Genomic DNA, 24,151 nt, shown 5'->3' with positions numbered 1-24,151 from the left:
GGGAGGGTTGTTGGGGCTGGAGGAAGTTAGAGATAGTGAGGGTTGTAGGGGCTGGAGGAGCTTTCAGAGATAGTGAGGGTTGTAGGGGCTGGAGGAAGTTACAGAGATAGTGAGGGTTGTAGGGGCTGGAGGAGGTTACAGAGATAGGGAGGGATGTTGGGGCTGGAGGAGGTTACAGAGATAGTGAGGGTTGTAGGGGCTGGAGGAGGTTACAGAGATAGGGAGGGTTGTTGGGGCTGGAGGAAGTTACAGAGATAGGGAGGGTTGTTGGGGCTGGAGGAGGTTACAGAGATAGGGAGGGTTGTTGGGGCTGGAGGAAGTTAGAGATAGTGAGGGTTGTAGGGGCTGGAGGAGGTTTCAGAGATAGTGAGGGTTGTAGGGGCTGGAGGAAGTTACAGAGATAGGGAGGGTTGTTGGGGCTGGAGGAGGTTATAGAGATAGGGAGGGTTGTTGGGGCTAGATGAGGTTACAGAGATAGGGAGGGTTGTTGGGGCTGGAGAACGTTACAGAGATAGGGAGGGTTGTAGGGGCTGGAGGAGGTTTCAGAGATAGGGAGGGTTGTTGGGGCTGGAGGAGGTTATAGAGATAGGGAGGGTTGTTGGGCTGGAGGAAGTTAGAGATTGTGAGGGTTGTAGGGGCTGGAGGAGGTTTCAGAGAGAGGGAGGGTTGTTGGGGCTGGAGGAAGTTACAAATAGTGAGGGTTGTAGGGGCTGGAGGAGGTTTCAGAGATAGTGAGGGTTGTAGTGACTGGAGGAAGTTACAGAGATAGGGAGGGTTGTCGGGGCTGGAGGAAGTTACAGAGATAGTGAGGGTTGTAGGGGCTGGAGAAGGTTTCAGAGATAGGGATGGATGTTGGGGCTGGAGGAGGTTACAGAGATAGTGAGGGTTGTAGGGGCTGGAGGAGGTTTCAGAGATAGGGAGGGTTGTTGGGGCTGGAGGAAGTTACAGAGATAGTGAGGGTTGTAGGGGCTGGAGGAGGTTACAGAGATAGGGAGGGTTGTTGGGGCTGGAGGAAGTTACAGTGATAGGGAGGGTTGTTGGGGCTGGAGGAGGTTACAGAGATAGTGAGGGCTATAGGGGCTGGAGGAGGTTTCAGAGATAGGGAGGGTTGTTGGGGCTGGAGGAGGTTACAGAGATAGTGAGGGTTGTAGGGGCTGGAGGAGGTTACAGAGATAGGGAGGGATGTTGGGGCTGGAGGAGGTTACAGAGATAGTGAGGGTTGTAGGGGCTGGAGGAGGTTACAGAGATAGGGAGGGTTGTTGGGGCTGGAGGAAGTTACAGAGATAGGGAGGGTTGTTGGGGCTGGAGGAGGTTACAGAGATAGGGAGGGTTGTTGGGGCTGGAGGAGGTTAGAGAGATAGTGAGGGTTGTAGGGGCTGGAGGAGGTTTCAGAGATAGGGAGGGTTGTTGGGGCTGGAGGAAGTTACAGAAATTGGGAGGTTGGTTGGGGCTGGAGGAGGTTACAGAGATAGGGAGGGTTGTTGGGGCTGGAGGAGGTTAGAGAGATAGTGAGGGTTGTAGGGGCTGGAGGAGGTTTCAGAGATAGGGAGGGTTGCTGGGGCTGGAGGAGGTTATAGAGATAGGGAGGGTTGTTGGGCTGGAGGAAGTTAGAGATAGTGAGGGTTGTAGGGGCTGGAGGAGGTTTCAGAGAGAGGGAAGGTTGATGGGGCTGGAGGAAGTTACAAATAGTGAGGGTTGTAGGGGCTGGAGGAGGTTTCAGAGATAGTGAGTGTTGTAGTGGCTGGAGGAAGTTACAGAGATAGGGAGGGTTGTAGGGGCTGGAGGAAGTTACAGAGATAGTGAGGGTTGTAGGGGCTGGAAAAGGTTTCAGAGATAGGGATGGATGTTGGGGCTGGAGGAGGTTACAGAGATAGTGAGGGTTGTCGGGGCTGGAGGAGGTTTCAGAGATAGGGAGGGTTGTTGGGGCTGGAGGAAGTTACAGAGATAGTGAGGGTTGTAGGGGCTGGAGGAGGTTACAGAGATAGGGAGGATTGTTGGGGCTGGAGGAAGTTACAGAGATAGGGAGGGTTGTTGGGGCTGGAGGAGGTTACAGAGATAGTGAGGGCTGTTGGGGCTGGAGGAGGTTTCAGAGATAGGGAGGGTTGTTGGGGCTGGAGGAGGTTAGAGAGATAGTGAGGGTTGTAGGGGCTGGAGGAAGTTACAGAGATAGGGAGGGTTGTTGGGGCTGGAGGAAGTTACAGAGATAGGGAGGGTTGTTGGGGCTGGAGGAGGTTACAGAGATAGGGAGGGTTGTTGGGGCTGGAGGAAGTTACAGAGAAAAGGAGGGTTGTTGGGGCTGGAGGAGGTTATAGAGATAGGGAGGGTTGTTGGGGCTGGAGGAAGTTAGAGATAGTAAGGGTTGTAGGGGCTGGAGGAGGTTTCAGAGATAGTGAGGGTTGTAGGGGCTGGAGGAAGTTACAGAGATAGGGAGGGTTGTTGGGGCTGGAGGAGGTTATAGAGATAGGGAGGGTTGTTGGGGCTAGATGAGGTTACAGAGATAGGGAGGGTTGTTGGGGCTGGAGAAGGTTACAGAGATAGGGAGGGTTGTAGGGGCTGGAGGAAGTTACAGAGATAGGGAGGGTTGTTGGGGCTGGAGGAGGTAACAGAGATAGGGAGGGTTGTTGGGGCTGGAGGAAGTTACAGAGATAGTGAGGGTTGTAGGGGCTGGAGGAGGTTACAGAGATAGGGAGGGATGTTGGGGCTGGAGGAGGTTACAGAGATAGTGAGGGTTGTAGGGGCTGGAGGAAGTTACAGAGATAGGGAGGGTTGTTGGGGTTGGAGGAGGTTATAGAGATAGGGAGGGTTGTTGGGGCTAGATGAGGTTACAGAGATAGGGAGGGTTGTTGGGGCTGGAGAAGGTTACAGAGATAGGGAGGGTTGTTGGGGCTGGAGGAAGTTACAGAGATAGGGAGGGTTGTTGGGGCTGGAAGAGGTAACAGAGATAGGGAGGGTTGTTGGGGCTGGAGGAAGTTACAGAGATAGTGAGGGTTGTAGGGGCTGGAGGAGGTTACAGAGATAGGGAGGGATGTTGGGGCTGGAGGAGGTTACAGAGATAGTGAGGGTTGTAGGGGCTGGAGGTGGTTACAGAGATAGGGAGGGTTGTTGGGGCTGGAGGAAGTTACAGAGATACGGAGGGTTGTTGGGGCTGGAGGAGGTTACAGAGATAGGGAGGGTTGTTGGGGCTAGATGAGGTTACAGAGATAGGGAGGGCTGTAGGGGCTGGAGGAGGTTTCAGAGATAGGGAGGGTTGTTGGGGCTGGAGGAGGTTAGAGAGATAGTGAGGGCTGTTGGGGCTGGAGGAGGTTTCAGAGATAGGGAGGGTTGTTGGGGCTGGAGGAGGTTAGAGAGATAGTGAGGGTTGTAGGGGCTGGAGGAGGTTACAGAGATAGGGAGGGTTGTTGGGGCTGGAGGAAGTTACAGAGATAGGGAGGGTTGTTGGGGCTGGAGGAGGTTCCAGAGATAGGGAGGGTTGTTGGGGCTGGAGGAAGTTACAGAGATAGGGAGGGTTGTTGGGGCTGGAGGAGGTTATAGAGATAGGGAGGGTTGTTGGGGCTGGAGGAAGTTAGAGATAGTGAGGTTTGTAGGGGCTGGAGGAGGTTTCAGAGATAGTGAGGGTTGTAGGGGCTGGAGGAAGTTACAGAGATAGGGAGGGTTGTTGGGGCTGGAGGAGGTTATAGAGATAGGGAGGGTTGTTGGGGCTAGATGAGGTTACAGAGATAGGGAGGGTTGTTGGGGCTGGAGAAGGTTACAGAGATAGGGAGGGTTGTTGGGGCTGGAGGAGGTTATAGAGATAGGGAGGGTTGTTGGGGCTAGATGAGGTTACAGAGATAGGGAGGGTTGTTGGGGCTGGAGTAGGTTACAGAGATAGGGAGGGTTGTTGGGGCTGGAGGATGTTACAGAGATAGGGAGGGTTGTTGGGGCTGGAGGAGGTTATAGAGATAGGGAGGGTTGTTGGGGCTGGAGGAAGTTAGAGATAGTGAGGTTTGTAGGGGCTGGAGGAGGTTTCAGAGATAGTGAGGGTTGTAGGGGCTGGAGGAAGTTACAGAGATAGGGAGGGTTGTTGGGGCTGGAGGAGGTTATAGAGATAGGGAGGGTTGTTGGGGCTAGATGAGGTTACAGAGATAGGGAGGGTTGTTGGGGCTGGAGTAGGTTACAGAGATAGGGAGGGTTGTTGGGGCTGGAGGATGTTACAGAGATAGGGAGGGTTGTTGGGGCTGGAGGAGGTTATCGAGATAGGGAGGGTTGTTGGGGCTGGAGGAAGTTAGAGATAGTAAGGGCTGTAGCGGCTGGAGGAGGTTACAGAGATAGGGAGGGTTGTTGGGGCTAGATGAGGTTACAGAGATAGGGAGGGTTGTTGGGGCTGGAGAAGGTTACAGAGATAGGGAGGGTTGTAGGGGCTGGAGGAGGTTTCAGAGATAGGGAGGGTTGCTGGGGCTGGAGGAGGTTATAGAGATAGGGAGGGTTGTTGGGCTGGAGGAAGTTAGAGATAGTGAGGGTTGTAGGGGCTGGAGGAGGTTTCAGAGAGAGGGAAGGTTGATGGGGCTGGAGGAAGTTACAAATAGTGAGGGTTGTAGGGGCTGGAGGAGGTTTCAGAGATAGTGAGTGTTGTAGTGGCTGGAGGAAGTTACAGAGATAGGGAGGGTTGTAGGGGCTGGAGGAAGTTACAGAGATAGTGAGGGTTGTAGGGGCTGGAAAAGGTTTCAGAGATAGGGATGGATGTTGGGGCTGGAGGAGGTTACAGAGATAGTGAGGGTTGTCGGGGCTGGAGGAGGTTTCAGAGATAGGGAGGGTTGTTGGGGCTGGAGGAAGTTACAGAGATAGTGAGGGTTGTAGGGGCTGGAGGAGGTTACAGAGATAGGGAGGATTGTTGGGGCTGGAGGAAGTTACAGAGATAGGGAGGGTTGTTGGGGCTGGAGGAGGTTACAGAGATAGTGAGGGCTGTTGGGGCTGGAGGAGGTTTCAGAGATAGGGAGGGTTGTTGGGGCTGGAGGAGGTTAGAGAGATAGTGAGGGTTGTAGGGGCTGGAGGAAGTTACAGAGATAGGGAGGGTTGTTGGGGCTGGAGGAAGTTACAGAGATAGGGAGGGTTGTTGGGGCTGGAGGAGGTTACAGAGATAGGGAGGGTTGTTGGGGCTGGAGGAAGTTACAGAGAAAAGGAGGGTTGTTGGGGCTGGAGGAGGTTATAGAGATAGGGAGGGTTGTTGGGGCTGGAGGAAGTTAGAGATAGTAAGGGTTGTAGGGGCTGGAGGAGGTTTCAGAGATAGTGAGGGTTGTAGGGGCTGGAGGAAGTTACAGAGATAGGGAGGGTTGTTGGGGCTGGAGGAGGTTATAGAGATAGGGAGGGTTGTTGGGGCTAGATGAGGTTACAGAGATAGGGAGGGTTGTTGGGGCTGGAGAAGGTTACAGAGATAGGGAGGGTTGTAGGGGCTGGAGGAAGTTACAGAGATAGGGAGGGTTGTTGGGGCTGGAGGAGGTAACAGAGATAGGGAGGGTTGTTGGGGCTGGAGGAAGTTACAGAGATAGTGAGGGTTGTAGGGGCTGGAGGAGGTTACAGAGATAGGGAGGGATGTTGGGGCTGGAGGAGGTTACAGAGATAGTGAGGGTTGTAGGGGCTGGAGGAAGTTACAGAGATAGGGAGGGTTGTTGGGGTTGGAGGAGGTTATAGAGATAGGGAGGGTTGTTGGGGCTAGATGAGGTTACAGAGATAGGGAGGGTTGTTGGGGCTGGAGAAGGTTACAGAGATAGGGAGGGTTGTTGGGGCTGGAGGAAGTTACAGAGATAGGGAGGGTTGTTGGGGCTGGAAGAGGTAACAGAGATAGGGAGGGTTGTTGGGGCTGGAGGAAGTTACAGAGATAGTGAGGGTTGTAGGGGCTGGAGGAGGTTACAGAGATAGGGAGGGATGTTGGGGCTGGAGGAGGTTACAGAGATAGTGAGGGTTGTAGGGGCTGGAGGTGGTTACAGAGATAGGGAGGGTTGTTGGGGCTGGAGGAAGTTACAGAGATACGGAGGGTTGTTGGGGCTGGAGGAGGTTACAGAGATAGGGAGGGTTGTTGGGGCTAGATGAGGTTACAGAGATAGGGAGGGCTGTAGGGGCTGGAGGAGGTTTCAGAGATAGGGAGGGTTGTTGGGGCTGGAGGAGGTTAGAGAGATAGTGAGGGCTGTTGGGGCTGGAGGAGGTTTCAGAGATAGGGAGGGTTGTTGGGGCTGGAGGAGGTTAGAGAGATAGTGAGGGTTGTAGGGGCTGGAGGAGGTTACAGAGATAGGGAGGGTTGTTGGGGCTGGAGGAAGTTACAGAGATAGGGAGGGTTGTTGGGGCTGGAGGAGGTTCCAGAGATAGGGAGGGTTGTTGGGGCTGGAGGAAGTTACAGAGATAGGGAGGGTTGTTGGGGCTGGAGGAGGTTATAGAGATAGGGAGGGTTGTTGGGGCTGGAGGAAGTTAGAGATAGTGAGGTTTGTAGGGGCTGGAGGAGGTTTCAGAGATAGTGAGGGTTGTAGGGGCTGGAGGAAGTTACAGAGATAGGGAGGGTTGTTGGGGCTGGAGGAGGTTATAGAGATAGGGAGGGTTGTTGGGGCTAGATGAGGTTACAGAGATAGGGAGGGTTGTTGGGGCTGGAGAAGGTTACAGAGATAGGGAGGGTTGTTGGGGCTGGAGGAAGTTACAGAGATAGGGAGGGTTGTTGGGGCTGGAGGAGGTTACAGAGATAGGGAGGGTTGTTGGGGCTGGAGGAAGTTACAGAGATAGGGAGGGTTGTTGGGGCTGGAGGAGGTTATTGAGATATGGAGGGTTGTTGGGGCTGGAGGAAGTTAGAGATAGTGAGGGTTGTAGCGGCTGGAGGAGGTTACAGAGATAGGGAGGGTTGTTGGGGCTAGATGAGGTTACAGAGATAGGGAGGGTTGTTGGGGCTGGAGAAGGTTACAGAGATAGGGAGGGTTGTAGGGGCTGGAGGAGGTTTCAGAGATAGGGAGGGTTGTTGGGGCTGGAGGAGGTTATCGAGATAGGGAGGGTTGTTGGGCTGGAGGAAGTTCGAGATAGTGAGGGTTGTAGGGGCTGGAGGAGGTTTCAGAGAGAGGGAGGGTTGTTGGGGCTGGAGGAAGTTACAAATAGTGAGGGTTGTAGGGGCTGGAGGAGGTTTCAGAGATAGTGAGGGTTGTAGTGACTGGAGGAAGTTACAGAGATAGGGAGGGTTGTAGGGGCTGGAGGAAGTTACAGAGATAGTGAGGGTTGTAGGGGCTGGAGAAGGTTTCAGAGATAGGGATGGATGTTGGGGCTGGAGGAGGTTACAGAGATAGTGAGGGTTGTAGGGGCTGGAGGAGGTTTCAGAGATAGGGAGGGTTGTTGGGGCTGGAGGAAGTTACAGAGATAGTGATGGTTGTAGGGGCTGGAGGAGGTTACAGAGGTAGGGAGGGTTGTTGGGGCTGGAGGAAGTTACAGAGATAGGGAGGGTTGTTGGGGCTGGAGGAGGTTACAGAGATAGTGAGGGCTATAGGGGCTGGAGGAGGTTTCAGAGATAGGGAGGGTTGTTGGGGCTGGAGGAGGTTAGAGAGATAGTGAGGGTTGTAGGGGCTGGAGGAGGTTACAGAGATAGGGAGGGATGTTGGGGCTAGATGAGGTTACAGAGATAGGGAGGGTTGTTGGGGCTGGAGAAGGTTACAGAGATAGGGAGGGTTGTTGGGGCTGGAGGAAGTTACAGAGATAGGGAGGGTTGTTGGGGCTGGAGTAGGTTACAGAGATAGGGAGGGTTGTTGGGGCTGGAGGATGTTACAGAGATAGGGAGGGTTGTTGGGGCTGGAGGAGGTTATCGAGATAGGGAGGGTTGTTGGGGCTGGAGGAAGTTAGAGATAGTAAGGGCTGTAGCGGCTGGAGGAGGTTACAGAGATAGGGAGGGTTGTTGGGGCTAGATGAGGTTACAGAGATAGGGAGGGTTGTTGGGGCTGGAGAAGGTTACAGAGATAGGGAGGGTTGTAGGGGCTGGAGGAGGTTTCAGAGATAGGGAGGGTTGTTGGGGCTGGAGGAGGTTATCGAGATAGGGAGGGTTGTTGGGCTGGAGGAAGTTAGAGATAGTGAGGGTTGTAGGGGCTGGAGGAGGTTTCAGAGAGAGGGAGGGTTGTTGGGGCTGGAGGAAGTTACAAATAGTGAGGGTTGTAGGGGCTGGAGGAGGTTTCAGAGATAGTGAGGGTTGTAGTGACTGGAGGAAGTTACAGAGATAGGGAGGGTTGTAGGGGCTGGAGGAAGTTACAGAGATAGTGAGGGTTGTAGGGGCTGGAGAAGGTTTCAGAGATAGGGATGGATGTTGGGGCTGGAGGAGGTTACAGAGATAGTGAGGGTTGTAGGGGCTGGAGGAGGTTTCAGAGATAGGGAGGGTTGTTGGGGCTGGAGGAAGTTACAGAGATAGTGAGGGTTGTAGGGGCTGGAGAAGGTTACAGAGATAGGGAGGGTTGTTGGGGCTGGAGGAAGTTACAGAGATAGGGAGGGTTGTTGGGGCTGGAGGAGGTTACAGAGATAGTGAGGGCTATAGGGGCTGGTGGAGGTTTCAGAGATAGGGAGGGTTGTTGGGGCTGGAGGAGGTTAGAGAGATAGTGAGGGTTGTAGGGGCTGGAGGAGGTTACAGAGATAGGAAGGGTTGTTGGGGCTAGATGAGGTTACAGAGATAGGGAGGGCTGTAGGGGCTGGAGGAGGTTTCAGAGATAGGGAGGGTTGTTGGGGCTGGAGGAGGTTAGAGAGATAGTGAGGGTTGTAGGGGCTGGAGGAGGTTTCAGAGATAGGGAGGGTTGTTGGGGCTGGAGGAAGTTACAGAAATTGGGAGGTTGGTTGGGGCTGGAGGAGGTTATAGAGATAGGGAGGGTTGTTGGGCTGGAGGAAGTTAGAGATAGTGAGGGTTGTCGCGGCTGGAGGAGGTTACAGAGATAGGGAGGGTTGTTGGGGCTAGATGAGGTTACAGAGATAGGGAGGGTTGTTGGGGCTGGAGAAGGTTACAGAGATAGGGAGGGTTGTAGGGGCTGGAGGAGGTTTCAGAGATAGGGAGGGTTGCTGGGGCTGGAGGAGGTTATAGAGATAGGGAGGGTTGTTGGGCTGGAGGAAGTTAGAGATAGTGAGGGTTGTAGGGGCTGGAGGAGGTTTCAGAGAGAGGGAAGGTTGATGGGGCTGGAGGAAGTTACAAATAGTGAGGGTTGTAGGGGCTGGAGGAGGTTTCAGAGATAGTGAGGGTTGTAGTGGCTGGAGGAAGTTACAGAGATAGGGAGGGTTGTAGGAGCTGGAGGAAGTTACAGAGATAGTGAGGGTTGTAGGGGCTGGAAAAGGTTTCAGAGATAGGGATGGATGTTGGGGCTGGAGGAGGTTACAGAGATAGTGAGGGTTGTAGTGGCTGGAGGAGGTTTCAGAGATAGGGAGGGTTGTTGTGGCTGGAGGAAGTTACAGAGATAGGGAGGGTTGTTGGGGCTGGAGAAGGTTACAGAGATAGGGAGGGTTGTTGGGGCTGGAGGAGGTTAGAGAGATAGTGAGGGTTGTAGGGGCTGGAGGAGGTTTCAGAGATAGGGAGGGTTGTTGGGGCTGGAGGAAGTTACAGAAATTGGGAGGTTGGTTGGGGCTGGAGGAGGTTATAGAGATAGGGAGGGTTGTTGGGCTGGAGGAAGTTAGAGATAGTGAGGGTTGTCGCGGCTGGAGGAGGTTACAGAGATAGGGAGGGTTGTTGGGGCTAGATGAGGTTACAGAGATAGGGAGGGTTGTTGGGGCTGGAGAAGGTTACAGAGATAGGGAGGGTTGTAGGGGCTGGAGGAGGTTTCAGAGATAGTGAGGGTTGTAGTGACTGGAGGAAGTTACAGAGATAGGGAGGGTTGTAGGGGCTGGAGGAAGTTACAGAGATAGTGAGGGTTGTAGGGGCTGGAGAAGGTTTCAGAGATAGGGATGGATGTTGGGGCTGGAGGAGGTTACAGAGATAGTTAGGGTTGTAGGGGCTGGAGGAGGTTTCAGAGATAGGGAGGGTTGTTGGGGCTGGAGGAAGTTACAGAGATAGTGAGGGTTGTAGGGGCTGGAGGAGGTTACAGAGATAGGGAGGGTTGTTGGGGCTGGAGGAAGTTACAGAGATAGGGAGGGTTGTTGGGGCTGGAGGAGGTTACAGAGATAGTGAGGGCTATAGGGGCTGGTGGAGGTTTCAGAGATAGGGAGGGTTGTTGGGGCTGGAGGAGGTTAGAGAGATAGTGAGGGTTGTAGGGGCTGGAGGAGGTTACAGAGATAGGGAGGGATGTTGGGGCTGGAGGAGGTTACAGAGATAGGGAGGGTTGTTGGGGCTGGAGGAAGTTACAGAGATAGGGAGGGTTGTTGGGGCTGGAGGAGGTTACAGAGATAGGAAGGGTTGTTGGGGCTAGATGAGGTTACAGAGATAGGGAGGGCTGTAGGGGCTGGAGGAGGTTTCAGAGATAGGGAGGGTTGTTGGGGCTGGAGGAGGTTAGAGAGATAGTGAGGGTTGTAGGGGCTGGAGGAGGTTTCAGAGATAGGGAGGGTTGTTGGGGCTGGAGGAAGTTACAGAAATTGGGAGGTTGGTTGGGGCTGGAGGAGGTTATAGAGATAGGGAGGGTTGTTGGGCTGGAGGAAGTTAGAGATAGTAAGGGTTGTCGCGGCTGGAGGAGGTTACAGAGATAGGGAGGGTTGTTGGGGCTAGATGAGGTTACAGAGATAGGGAGGGTTGTTGGGGCTGGAGAAGGTTACAGAGATAGGGAGGGTTGTAGGGGCTGGAGGAGGTTTCAGAGATAGGGAGGGTTGCTGGGGCTGGAGGAGGTTATAGAGATAGGGAGGGTTGTTGGGCTGGAGGAAGTTAGAGATAGTGAGGGTTGTAGGGGCTGGAGGAGGTTTCAGAGAGAGGGAAGGTTGATGGGGCTGGAGGAAGTTACAAATAGTGAGGGTTGTAGGGGCTGGAGGAGGTTTCAGAGATAGTGAGGGTTGTAGTGGCTGGAGGAAGTTACAGAGATAGGGAGGGTTGTAGGAGCTGGAGGAAGTTACAGAGATAGTGAGGGTTGTAGGGGCTGGAAAAGGTTTCAGAGATAGGGATGGATGTTGGGGCTGGAGGAGGTTACAGAGATAGTGAGGGTTGTAGGGGCTGGAGGAGGTTTCAGAGATAGGGAGGGTTGTTGTGGCTGGAGGAAGTTACAGAGATAGTGAGGGTTGTAGGGGCTGGAGGAGGTTACAGAGATAGGGAGGGTTGTTGGGGCTGGAGGAAGTTACAGAGATAGGGAGGGTTGTTGGGGCTGGAGGAGGTTACAGAGATAGTGACTGCTGTTGGGGCTGGAGGAGGTTTCAGAGATAGGGAGGGTTGTTGGGGCTGGAGGAGGTTAGAGAGATAGTGAGGGTTGTAGGGGCTGGAGGAGGTTACAGAGATAGGGAGGGTTGTTGGGGCTGGAGGAAGTTACAGAGATAGGGAGGGTTGTTGGGGCTGGAGGAGGTTATAGAGATAGGGAGGGTTGTTGGGGCTGGAGGAAGTTAGAGATAGTGAGGGTTGTAGGGGCTGGAGGAGCTTTCAGAGATAGTGAGGGTTGTAGGGGCTGGAGGAAGTTACAGAGATAGGGAGGGTTGTTGGGGCTGGAGGAGGTTATAGAGATAGGGAGGGTTGTTGGGGCTAGATGAGGTTACAGAGATAGGGAGGGTTGTTGGGGCTGGAGAAGGTTACAGAGATAGGGAGGGTTGTTGGGGCTGGAGGAAGTTACAGAGATAGGGAGGGTTGTTGGGGCTGGAGGAGGTTACAGAGATAGGGAGGGTTGTTGGGGCTGGAGGAAGTTACAGAGATAGGGAGGGTTGTTGGGGCTGGAGGAGGTTATCGAGATAGGGAGGGTTGTTGGGGCTGGAGGAAGTTAGAGATAGTGAGGGTTGTAGGGGCTGGAGGAGGTTTCAGAAATAGTGAGGGTTGTAGGGGCTGGAGGAAGTTACAGAGATAGGGAGGGTAGTTGGGGCTGGAGGAGGTTATAGAGATAGGGAGGGTTGTTGGGGCTAGATGAGGTTACAGAGATAGGGAGGGTTGTCGGGGCTGGAGAAGGTTACAGAGATAGGGAGGGTTGTAGGGGCTGGAGGAGGTTTCAGAGATAGGGAGGGTTGTTGGGGCTGGAGGAGGTTATCGAGATAGGGAGGGTTGTTGGGCTGGAGGAAGTTAGAGATAGTGAGGGTTGTAGGGGCTGGAGGAGGTTTCAGAGATAGTGAGGGTTGTAATGGCTGGAGGAAGTTACAGAGATAGGGAGGGTTGTAGGAAGTTACAGAGATAGTGAGGGTTGTAGGGGCTGGAGAATGTTTCAGAGATAGGGAGGGATGTTGGGGCTGGAGGAGGTTACAGAGATAGTGAGGGTTGTAGGGGCTGGAGGTGGTTTCAGAGATAGGGAGGGTTGTTGGGGCTGGAGGAGGTTACAGAGATAGGGAGGGTTGTTGGGGCTGGAGGAAGTTACAGAGATAGGGAGGGTTGTTGGGGCTGGAGGAGGTTATCGAGATAGGGAGGGTTGTTGGGGCTGGAGGAAGTTAGAGATAGTGAGGGTTGTAGGGGCTGGAGGAGGTTTCAGAGATAGTGAGGGTTGTAGGGGCTGGAGGAAGTTACAGAGATAGGGAGGGTAGTTGGGGCTGGAGGAGGTTATAGAGATAGGGAGGGTTGTTGGGGCTAGATGAGGTTACAGAGATAGGGAGGGTTGTCGGGGCTGGAGAAGGTTACAGAGATAGGGAGGGTTGTAGGGGCTGGAGGAGGTTTCAGAGATAGGGAGGGTTGTTGGGGCTGGAGGAGGTTACAGAGATAGTGAGCGTTGTAGGGGCTGGAGGAGGTTTCTGAGATAGGGAGGGTTGTTGGGGCTGGAGGAGGTTACAGAGATAGTGAGGGTTGTAGGGGCTGGAGGAGGTTACAGAGAAAGGGAGGGTTGTTGGGGCTGGAGGAAATTACAGAGATCGGGAGGGTTGTTGGGGCTGGAGGAAGTTACAGTGATAGGGAGGGTTGTTGGGGCTGGAGGAGGTTACAGAGATAGGGAGGGTTGTTGGGGCTGGAGGAAGTTACAGAGATAGGGAGGGTTGTTGGGGCTGGAGGAAATTACAGAGATCGGGAGGGTTGTTGGGGCTGGAGGAAGTTACAGAGATAGGGAGGGTTTTTTTTTAGATTAGATTAGAGATACAGCACTGAAACAGGCCCTTCGGCCCACCGAGTCTGTGCCGAACATCAACCACCCATTTATACTAATCCTACACTAATCCCATATTCCTACCAAACATCCCCACCTGTCCCTATATTTCCCTACCACCTACCTATACTAGTGACAATTTATAATGGCCAATTTACCTATCAACCTGCAAGTCGTTTGGCTTGTGGGAGGAAACCGGAGCACCCGGAGAAAACCCACGCAGACACAGGGAGAACTTGCAAACTCCACACAGGCAGTACCCGGAATCGAACCCGGGTCCCTGGAGCTGTGAGGCTGCGGTGCTAACCACTGCGCCACTGTGCCGCCCTTGTTGGGATGGAGGAGGTTTCAGAGATTGGGAGGGTTGTTGGGGCTGGAGGAAATTACAGAGATAGGGAGGGTTGTTGGGGCTGGAGGAGGTTACAGAGATAGTGAGGGTTGTTGGGGCTGGAGGAGGTTATAGAGATAGGGAGGGTTGTTGGGCTGGAGGAAGTTAGAGATAGTGAGGGTTGTAGGGGCTGGAGGAGGTTTCAGAGAGAGGGAGGGTTGTTGGGGCTGGAGGAAGTTACAAATAGTGAGGGTTGTAGGGGCTGGAGGAGGTTTCAGAGATAGTGAGGGTTGTAGGGGCTGGAGGAAGTTAGAGATAGTGAGGGTTGTAGGGGCTGGAGGAGGTTTCAGAGAGAGGGAGGGTTGTTGGGGCTGGAGGAAGTTACAAATAGTGAGGGTTGTAGGGGCTGGAGGAGGTTTCAGAGATAGTGAGGGTTGTAGGGGCTGGAGGAAGTTACAGAGATAGGGAGGGTTGTAGGGGCTGGAGGAAGGTACAGAGATAGTGAGGGTTGTAGGGGCTGGAGAAGGTTTCAGAGATAGGGAGGGATGTTGGGGCTGGAGGAGGTTACAGAGATAGTGAGGGTTGTAGGGGCTGGTGGAGGTTTCAGAGATAGGGAGGGTTGTTGGGGCTGGAGGAGGTTACAGAGATAGTGAGGGTTGTCGGGGCTGGAGGAGGTTACAGAGATAGGGAGGGTTGTTGGGGCTGGAGGAAGTTACAGAGATAGGGAGGGTTGTTGGGGCTGGAGGAGGTTACAGAGATAGTGAGGGTTGTAGGGGCTGGAGGAGGTTACAGAGATAGGGAGGGTTGTTGGGGCTGGAGGAGGTTACAGAGATAGTGAGGGTTGTAGGGGCTGGAGGAGGTTTCAGACTTAGGGAGGGTTGTTGGGGCTGGAGGAGGTTAGAGAGATAGTGAGGGTTGTAGGGGCTGGAGGAGGTTACAGAGATAGGGAGGGTTGTAGGGGCTGGAGGAGGTTTCAGAGATAGGGAGGGTTGTTGGGGCTGGAGGAAGTTACAAATAGTGAGGGTTGTTGGGGCTAGAGGAGGTTACAGAGATAGTGAGGGTTGTAGGGGCTGGAGGAGGTTTCAGTGATAGGGAGGGTTGTTGGTGCTGGAGGAAGTTACAAATAGTGAGGGTTGTTGGGGCTAGAGGAGGTTTCAGAGATAGGGAGGGTTGTTGGTGCTGGAGGAAGTTACAAATAGTGAGGGTTGTTGGGGCTAGAGGAGGTTACAGAGATAGGGAGTAGAGAGACAATGAAAGGATTTGGAAACTAGGAAGCTAAGTCTAAACACTCAGAATTCTGATGGAAATGAACAATTAGTATGGTGCTTGTTGCTGTGGCCTCAGCTGCTGCTGGTGCTGCCTGTCAGGATTGGAGATTTACACACACAGCATCACCTCACCTGCATTTGCAATCTCACTGTGTTCCAGTAGAGACCTGTTCTTCACATGAAACTTCACTTGGTTGGCAGCTGATCTCTCCCTGTAAGCTGGGGTCTTATTCCCCGTAGTAACGTATTCCCACAGCATGACCTCGTCACTTTGAAGTCCTCGATCTGGGAACTCAGACAGTGGCAAAGGAGGATGTTTCTCAACAACAGTCACTCCACCTGAAAAACCTATAACAACATCACAGCTTCAGTTGAGTGCCATGGCAAGCCCCATCGCAAAATGCACATAGCAGCGCAGGCCCAGACATGAAGACATACCTATTAATAGCAGAAGTAGGCCATTCGGCCCCTTGAGCCTGCTCACCATTCAATAAGATCACGGCTGATCTGTTTTTGTTTCAAATTCCACACTACCATCTATCCCCGATAATCTTTGATTCCCTTGCCTACCTCCACCTTCAAAATCTTCAATGACCCCACCTCCATCACCCTCTGAGATAGTGTGTTCTCAAGTTGCACAACACTCCAAGAGAAAAAAAACAATTCCTCATCTTTGTCCTAAAAGGGCAACCCCTAATTTTAAAACTGTGCCCCCTAGTTCTGGACTCACCCACAAGAGGAAACATCCTCTCCACATCCATCTTGTCAAGACTGTTCAGGAGCTTATATCCAACAATCAAGTCTCTCCTCACTCTTCTAAACTCCAGTGAAAACAAGCCCAGTCTGTCCAACCTTTCCTCATAAGACGACCCGCTCATTCCGGGTATCAATCTTGTAAATATCCTCTGAACTGCCTCCAAAGCATTTACATACTTCCTTAAATAAGGAGACCAAAACTGCACACAGTATTCCAGATGTGGTCTCACCAATGCCCTGTAGAACTGAAACATAACATCCTTACTTTTATTTTTAATTCCTCTCGTAAAAAAGGATAGCATTCCATTAGCCTTCTGCATTACTTGCTGTACCTGCATACTAACCTTTTGTGACTCGTGCATTGGAACATCTAGATCCCTCTGCACCTTGGAATTCTGCAGTTCTCCGTTTAAGTCATACTCTGCTTTTTTATTCTTCCTGCCAAAGTGAACAACTTTACATTTTCCCACGTTATACTCCATCTGACAGATTTTTGCCCACTCACTCAACCTATCTACATCAGTCTGCAACTTCCTTATGTCCTCTGCACAACATACTTTCCGACCTGTTTTGTGTCATCTGCAAATTTAGCTACCATGCCATCGCTCCCCTCATCTAAGTCATTGCTATAAATTGTAAAAACTTGAGGCCCTGACACAGACCCCTGCGGGACTCCACCCATCACATCCTGCCAATCCACTCTCTGTTTATTGTCAGCCAGCCAATCTTCTATCCATGCTAATATGTTACCCCATGCGCCATGAGCTCCTAGTTTGCGCAATAACCTTTTATGTGGCACCTTGTCAAATGCCTCTGGAAATCCAAGTAGAGTATGTTGTCATGCTAAGAATGAGGCATATTAATTTTGTCATATGAACATTGATTTGAAAACTGTTGCTGAAGTGAAGAAAGGATTTGTTTTAAAAAAAATCACCAGGCTCTTGGCTGGAAAGGCTGTTTACTCCTACAGTGAGAAGACCTCTCCTGTCTGCTCCCATCTCTTTCTCACAAGCCTTTGGACCCACTGAAGACACATGAACTTCAAAAGAGAAAAGTCTCCGACATCGAACAAGGTTTAAGAAGAATACTGGGCCCCAACGAAAAGCAATACCTACCTACAATCAAGGACTTTACAGCGAGCTCTGAGAATAGTAACCAGATACTGCCTCAAACCTTTCCACTTTATTTTTCTTTTGCTCTTTTCTGTCTCTATCTGCATGTGTGCATCGCATATGTATGCTAACATCAGCGCATTGTGGATCTGTAGGCGTTAAACAAATTAGAATTTAAGTTGCATAAAATTTCAACCTTTCTTCTTTAAACCTAAGAAAACCTGTTTGTGCTGGTTTATTTGCCTTATAATCCACCATTGACATGCTGTTCTCCCTTCGGCAGCTACAGGAGAAATGCCGCGAACAACAAATGCCCCTCTAGGTTGCTTCCAGAGATCTCACCAAAGCCTTTGACCTCGTCAGCAGACGTGGTCTCTTCACACTACTGGAAAAGATCAGATGTCCACCAAAGCTACTAAGTATCGTCACCTCATTCCATGACAATATGAAAGGCACAATTCAGCGTAACGGTGCCTCACCAGACATCTTTTCTATCCTGAGTGGTGTGAAACAGGGCTGTGTTCTCACACCTCCACAGTTTGGGATCTTCTTCCCCCTGCTGCTCTCACATGCGTTCAAGTCATCAGAAGAAGGAATTTTCCTTCACTCAAGATAAGATGGCTGGTTGTTCAACCTTGCCCATCTAAGAGCGAAGACGAAAGTACGGAAAGTCCTCATCTGGGAACTCCTCTTTGCTGACGATGCTGCATTAACATCCCACACAGAAGAGTGTCCACAGAGACTCATCGACCGGATTGTGGCTGCCTGCAACGAATTTGGCCTAACCATCAGCCTCAAGAAAACTAACATCATGGGACAGAACATCAGAAATGCTCCATCCATCAATATCGATGACCACGCTCTGGAAGTGGTTCAAGAGTTCACCTACCTAGGCTCAACTATCACCAGTAACCTGTCTCTTGATGCAGAAATCAACAAGTGCATGGGAAAGGCATCTGCTGCTATGTCCAGACTGGCCAAGAGAGTGTGGGAAAATGGCGCACTGACACGGAACACAAAACTCTGATTGTTTCAAGCCTGTGTCCTCAGTACCTTGCTCTGTGGCAATGAGGCCTGGACAATGTGTGTCAGCCAAGGGCGAAGTCTCAATCTTTCCATCTTCGCTGCCTCCGGAGAATCCTTGGCATTCGGTGGCAGGACCGTATCTCCAATGTAGAAGTCCTCGAGGCGGCCAACAACCCCAGCAAAGACACCTTACTGAGCCAGCAGTGCTTGAGATGGCTTGGCCATGTGAACCGCAAGGAAGATGGCAGGATCCCCAAGCCCGCATTGTACAGCGAGCTCGTCACTGGTATCAGACCCACCAGCCGTCCATGTCTCCACTTTAAAGACGTCTGCAAACGTGACATGAAGTCCTGTGACATTGACCACAAGTCGTGTGAGTTAGTTGCCAGTGATCGCCAGAGCTGGCGGACAGCCATAAAGGCGGGTCTAAAGAGTGGCGAGTCGAAGAGACATCACAGCTGGCAGGAAAGAAGACAGAGGCGCAAGGAGAGAGCCAACTGTGTAACAGCCCCGAAAACCAATTTTATCTGCAGCACCTGTGGAAGAGTCTGTCACTCTAGAATTGGCCTTGAAAGACACTCCAGGCGCTGCTTCACAAACCACTGACAACTTCTAGGCGCTTACCCATTGTCTCTCGAGACAAGGAGGCCAAAGAAGAAGAATTGGAAAGCAGAGAACAAGGATTCACCAAAGGAGAGCTAAAAACATGGTGCACCTAAAAATAAAACCCTCTTACGGTAAAACCAAGTGAAGACTAAGAGGGAACCCGAAGGACTTTAGATTGTAATGGGTATTGTTTAGAGAAGAACAAGGCCCCTAGCGTAGTTAATATTTTTTAAAGGGAGTAACTAATTAATCAAAAGGTAAGTCATGGCAGGAGAGCTCAGCCCCGTGATATGCTCCTCCTGTGCTATGTGGGAAATCAGGGACGCTTCCAGTGTTCCTGATAACCATGTGTGCAGGAAGTGCATCCATCTGCAGCTACTGGCTACCCGCATTACAGAGCTGGAGCTGTGGGTGGATTCACTGTGCAGTATCCGCGATGCTGAGGAAGTCGTGGATAGCATGTTTAGCGAGGTGGTCACACTGCAGGTAATGGCTGCACAGGCAGAAAAGAGATTAATAGGTGCAGGCAGGTAGTGGAGGAGTTCCCTGTGGCCATCCCCCTCTGAAACAGATACACCACTTTGGATACTGTTGGCGGGGATGGCCTCCCAGGGGAAAGCAGCAACAGCCAAGTTTGTGCTGCATGGCAATGGAGGAAAAGGAGTGGAAAAGCTATTGACGTAGGGGGCTCTATTGTGAGGGGTACAGACAGGCGTTCTGTGGCCGCAAACGTGACTCCAGGATGGTATGTTGCCTCCCTGGTGCTAGGGTCAAGGATGTCACGGAGTGGCTGCAAGACATTCTGAAGGGGGAGGGGGAGCAGTCAGAGGTCGTGGTCCATATTAGTACCAACGACATAGGGAGAAAGAGGGATGAGGTCCTGCAACAAGAATTTAGGGAGCTTGGTAGCAGATTAAAAAGCAGGAGCTCAAAGTTTGTCAACTCTGGATTACTCCCAGTGCCACATGCTAGTGAGTATAGTAACAGGAGGATAAAGCAGATGAATGCATGGCTGAGAAGATGGTGCAGGAAGGAGGGCTTTAGGTTCCTGGATCACTGGGACAGTTTCTGGCAAAGATGGGACCTGTACAAGATGGACGGGTTGCACCTGAACCGGAACAGGACCAACATCCTTGATGGGAGGTTTGCGAGTGCTGTTGGGGGGGTGTTTAAACTAATTTGGAAGGGAGATGGGATACAGAGTAGAGTTACAGTAGGGGGTAATATAGAAGGGAAACTGAGTCAGTCTGGAAGGCAGAGCAAATATAGAACTGTTAAGGCACAAGTGAAAAATGCAAGGCTGGATTGCATCTATTTTAATGCAAGGTGTCTTACTAGTAAGGCAGATGAATTGAGGGTGATGATTAGCACATGGGATTATGATATTATTGCTATCACAGAGACATGGCTGAGGGAGGGACAGGACTGGCAACTCAATATTCCAGGGTATAGAATCTTCAGGTGTGATAGGGGAGGGGATAAAAGAGGAGGTGGTATTGCACTGTTGATCAAGGAGTCAATTACTGCAGTAAGGAGGGATGATATTTTCGAAGGTTCCTCAAATGAGGCCATGTGGGTAGAACTTAACAACAAAAAGGGGGCAATCATTTGGCTGGGCGTGTACTACAGGCCTCCAAACAGTCAGGGAGAGATAGAGGAGCAGATATGTAGGCAAATCTCATAGAGGTGTAAAAATAATAGGGTATTAATAGTAGGGGATTTCAACTTCCCCAATATCAACTGGGATAGTCTTAGTGCAAAAGGCTTAAAGGGGGCTGAATTCTTAAAATGCATACAGGAGAACTTTTTGAGCCAGTACGTAGAAAGTCCAACAAGAGAAGGGGCAGTACTGGACCTAATCCCAGGGAATGAAGCCGGACAAGTGGTAGAAGTGTCAGTGGGAGAGCATTTCGGGGATAGTGACCATGGAGGGGGACAGGAGCAGACGGGATGGGAAAATATTTAATTGGGGGAGGGGGAATTACAATGTTATTCGGCAGGAACTGGGGAGCATAAATTGGGAACAGATGTTCTCAGGGAAATGCACGACAGAAATGTGGAGGTTGTTTAGGGAGCACTTGCTGCGACTGCTGGATAGGTTTGTCCCGATGAGGCAGGGAAGGGATGGTAGGGTGAAGGAACCTTGGATGACAAGAAATGTGTAACAGCTAGTCAAGAGGAAGACGGAAGCTTACTTAAGGGTCAGGAAGCAAGGATCAGACAGGGCACTAAAGGGTTACATGGTAGCCAGGAAGGAACTGAAGAATGGACTTAGGAGAGCTAGAAGGGGACATGAAAAAGTCTTGGCGGGTAGGATTAAGGAAAATCCCAAGGTGTTCTACAATTATGTGAGGAACAAGAGGATGGCCAGAGTGAGGGTAGGGCCGATCAGGGATAGTGGAGGGAACTTGTGCCTGGAGTCGGAGGAGGTAGGGGAGGTCCTCAATGAATACTTTGCTTCAGTATTCACTAGTGAGAGGAACCTGGTCGTTTGTGAGGACAGCGTGGAACAGGCTGATATGCTTGAACAGGTTAAGGTTCAGAGGGAGGATGTGCTGGAAATTTTGAATGATATGAGGACAGATAAGTCCCCGGGGCCAGACGGGATATACCCAAGGATATTACGGGAAGCGAGGGAAGAGATTGCTGCGCCTTTGGCGATGATCTTTGCGTCTTCACTGTCCACTGGAGTAGTGCCGGATGATTGGAGGGTGGCAAATGTTGTTCCCTTGTTCAAGAAAGGGAATCGGGATAACTCTGGGAATTATAGACCAGTCAGTCTTACGTCGGTAGTGGGCATATTATTGGAGAGGATTCTGAGAGACAGGATTTATGATTATTTGGAAAAGCATGGTTTGATTAGAGACAGTCAGCATGGCTTTGTAAGGGGCAGGTCATGCCTCACAAGCCTTATTGAATTCTTTGAAGTTGTGACAAAACACATTGATGAAGGAAGACCAGTGGATGTGGTGTATATGGATTTTAGCAAGGCGTTTGATAAGGTTCCCCATGGTAGGCTCATTCAGAAAGTAAGGAGGCATGGGATTCAGGGAAAGTTGGCTGTCTGGATACAAAATTGGCTGGCCCACAGAAGTCAGAGGGTGGTAGTAGATGGAAAGTATTCAGCTTGGAGCTCGGTGACCAGTGGTGTTCCACAAGGATCTGTTCTGGGACCTCTGCTATTTGTGATTTTTATAAATGACTTGGATGAGGAAGTGGAAGGCTGGGTTAGCAAGTTTGCCGATGACACGAAGGTTGCTGGAGTTGTGGATAGTGTGGAAGGTTGTTGTAGGTTGCAACAGGACATTGACAGGATGCAGAGCTGGGCTGAGAAGTGGCAGATGGAGTTCAACCTGGAAAAGTGTGAAGTGATTCATTTTGGAAGGTCGAATTTGAATGCGGAATACAGGCTTAAAGACAGGATTCTTGTTAGTGTGGAGGAACAGAGGGATCTTGGGGTCCATGTCCATAGATCGCTCAAAGTTGCCACCCTAGTTGATAAGGTTGTTAAGAAGGCGTATGGTGTGTTGGCTTTCATTAACAGGGGGATTGAGTTTAAGAGCCGCGAGGTTATGCTGCAGCTCTATAAGGCCCTGTTTCGACCACACTTGGAATATTGTGTTCAGTTCTGGTCGCCTCATTATAGGAAGGATGTGGAAGCTTTAGAGAGGGTGCAGAGGAGATTTACCTGGATGCTGCCTGGACTGGAGGGCATGTCCTACGAAGAAAGATCGAGGGAGCTAGGGCTTTTCTCATTGGAGCGAAGAAGGATGAGAGGTGACTTGATAGAGGGGTACAAGATGATGAGAGGCATAGATAGAGTGGATAGCCAGAGACATTTTCCAAGGGTGGAAAGGGCTATTACCAAGGGGCATAATTTTAAGGCGATTGGAGGAAGGTTTCGGGGAGATGTCAGAGGTAGGTTCTTTACACAGAGAGTGGTGGGTGCATGGAATGCACTGCCAGTGGTGGTAGTAGAAGCAGATACATTAGGGACATTTAAGCGACTCTTGGATAGGTACATGGATGATAGTAGAATGAAGGGTAGGTAGTTAGTTTGATCTTAGAGTAGGTTAAAGGTGCGGCACAACATCGTGGGCCGAAGGGCCTGTACTGTGCTGTACTGTTCTATGTTCTATAACTCTGTAAGATTTAATGTAGTTATGGAAAAGGACGAAGACAGGCCGGAAATAAAGGTAATGAATTGAGGGAAGGACGATTTCAATATGATAAAACAGGATCTGGCCAAAGTGGACTGGGAGCAACTACTTGTAGGAAAGTCTACATCACACCAGTGGGAGTCATTCAAAGAGGAAATAGTGAGAGTTCAGAGCCAACATGTACCTATTAAGGTGAAGGGTAGGACCAACAAGTCCAGGGAACCCTGGATGTCAAGGGATATAGAGGATTGGATCAGGAAAAAAAAAGGAGGCTTATGGCAGATTCGAAGTGCTGAAAACAGCAGAGGCACTAGAGGGATATAGAAAGTGTAGGGGGTACTTAAAAAAGTAATTAGGAGAGTGAAGAGGGGACATGAAAAAACACTAGCGGTCAAGATAAAGGAAAATCCTAAGGCGTGCTAGAAGTATATTAAGGGCAAGAGGATAACCAGGGAAAGAGTAGGGCCCATTAGGGACCAAAGTGGCAATGTGTGTGTGGAGCCGGACGACATAGGTGAGGTTTTATATGATTACTTTTCATCTGTGTTCACTATGGAGAAGGACACTGTAGGTGTTGAGATCAGGGTGGGGGATTGTGATATACTTGAACATATTAACATTGAAAGGGAGGAATTATTAGCTGGTTTCACTGGCTTAAGAGCGGATAAATCCCCAGGCCCAGATGAGATGTAGCCCAGGCTGTTATGTGAGGCAAGGGAGGAGATAGCAGGGGCTCTGGCACAAATTTTCAATTCCTCTCTGGTCACAGGAGAGGTGCCAGAGGACTGGAGGACAGCGAATGTGGTACCATTATTCAAGAAGGGAGCAGGGATAAACCAGGTAATTACAGGCTGGTGAGTCTAACATCAGTAGTTGGGAAACTATTGAAAAAAATTCTGAGGGACAGGATTAATCTCCACTTGGAGAGGCAGGGAATAATCAGGGATAGTCAGCATGGCTTTGTCACGGGGAGATCGTGTCTAACTAACTTGATTGAATTTTTCGAGGCGGTGACTGGATGTGTAGATGAGGGTGAAGCAGTTGATGCAGCCTACATGGACTTCAGTAAGGCTTTTGATAAGGCCCCGTATGGGAGATTGGTTAAGGAGGTAAGAGCCCATGGGATCCAGGGCAATTTGGCAAATTTAATCCAAAATTGGCTTAGTGGCAGGAAGCAGAGGGTGACGGCCGAGGGTTGTTTTTGCGAGTGGAAGCCTGTGACCAGTGGTGTACCACAGGGATCGGTGCTGGGACCCTTGCTGTTTGTAGTGTACATTAATAATTTAGACGTGAATATAGGAGGTATGATGAGTAAGTTTGTAGATAACACGAAAATCGTAAATAGTGAGGAGGAAAGCCTTAGATTACAGGATGTTATAGATGGGCTGGTAAGATGGGCAGAGCAGTGGCAAATGGAATTTAATCCTGAGAAGTGTGAGGTGATGCATTTTGGGAGGCTAACAAGGCAGGGGAATATACAATGGATGGTTGGACCCTAGGAAATACAGAGGGTCAGAGGGATCTTGGTGTACTTGTCCATAGATCACTGAAGGCAGCAGCACAGATAGATAAGGTGGTTAGGAAGGTATATGGGATACTTGCTTGTATTAGCCGAGGCATAGAATATAAGAACAGGGAGGTTATGATGGAGCTGTATAAAACGCTAGTTAGGCCACAGCTGGAGTACTGTGTACAGTTCTGGGCACCACACTATAGGAAGGATGTGATTGCACTGGAGAGGGTGCAGAGGAGATTCACCAGGATG

The 24,151-nt window shown here is 50.9% G+C and overlaps 1 protein-coding gene across 1 annotated transcript in view; it reads right to left on the bottom strand.

Annotated features, from left to right (window-relative positions):
- LOC137345904 (carcinoembryonic antigen-related cell adhesion molecule 21-like) overlaps nt 1-24,151 on the bottom strand; it is a 276,795-nt gene that overhangs the window by 246,614 nt on the left and 6,030 nt on the right. The window contains exon 2 of the mRNA XM_068009146.1: nt 14,859-15,074. Within this exon, the coding sequence (XP_067865247.1) occupies nt 14,859-15,074 (216 nt within the window). The remainder of the gene's footprint in view (nt 1-14,858; nt 15,075-24,151) is intronic.

This window comes from Heterodontus francisci, chromosome 29 (genome assembly GCF_036365525.1).
Source record: "Heterodontus francisci isolate sHetFra1 chromosome 29, sHetFra1.hap1, whole genome shotgun sequence".
Classification (NCBI taxonomy): domain Eukaryota; kingdom Metazoa; phylum Chordata; class Chondrichthyes; order Heterodontiformes; family Heterodontidae; genus Heterodontus; species Heterodontus francisci.
Note: the sequence above shows the minus strand (reverse complement) of the source record. Positions and strands in the feature narration are given on the sequence as shown.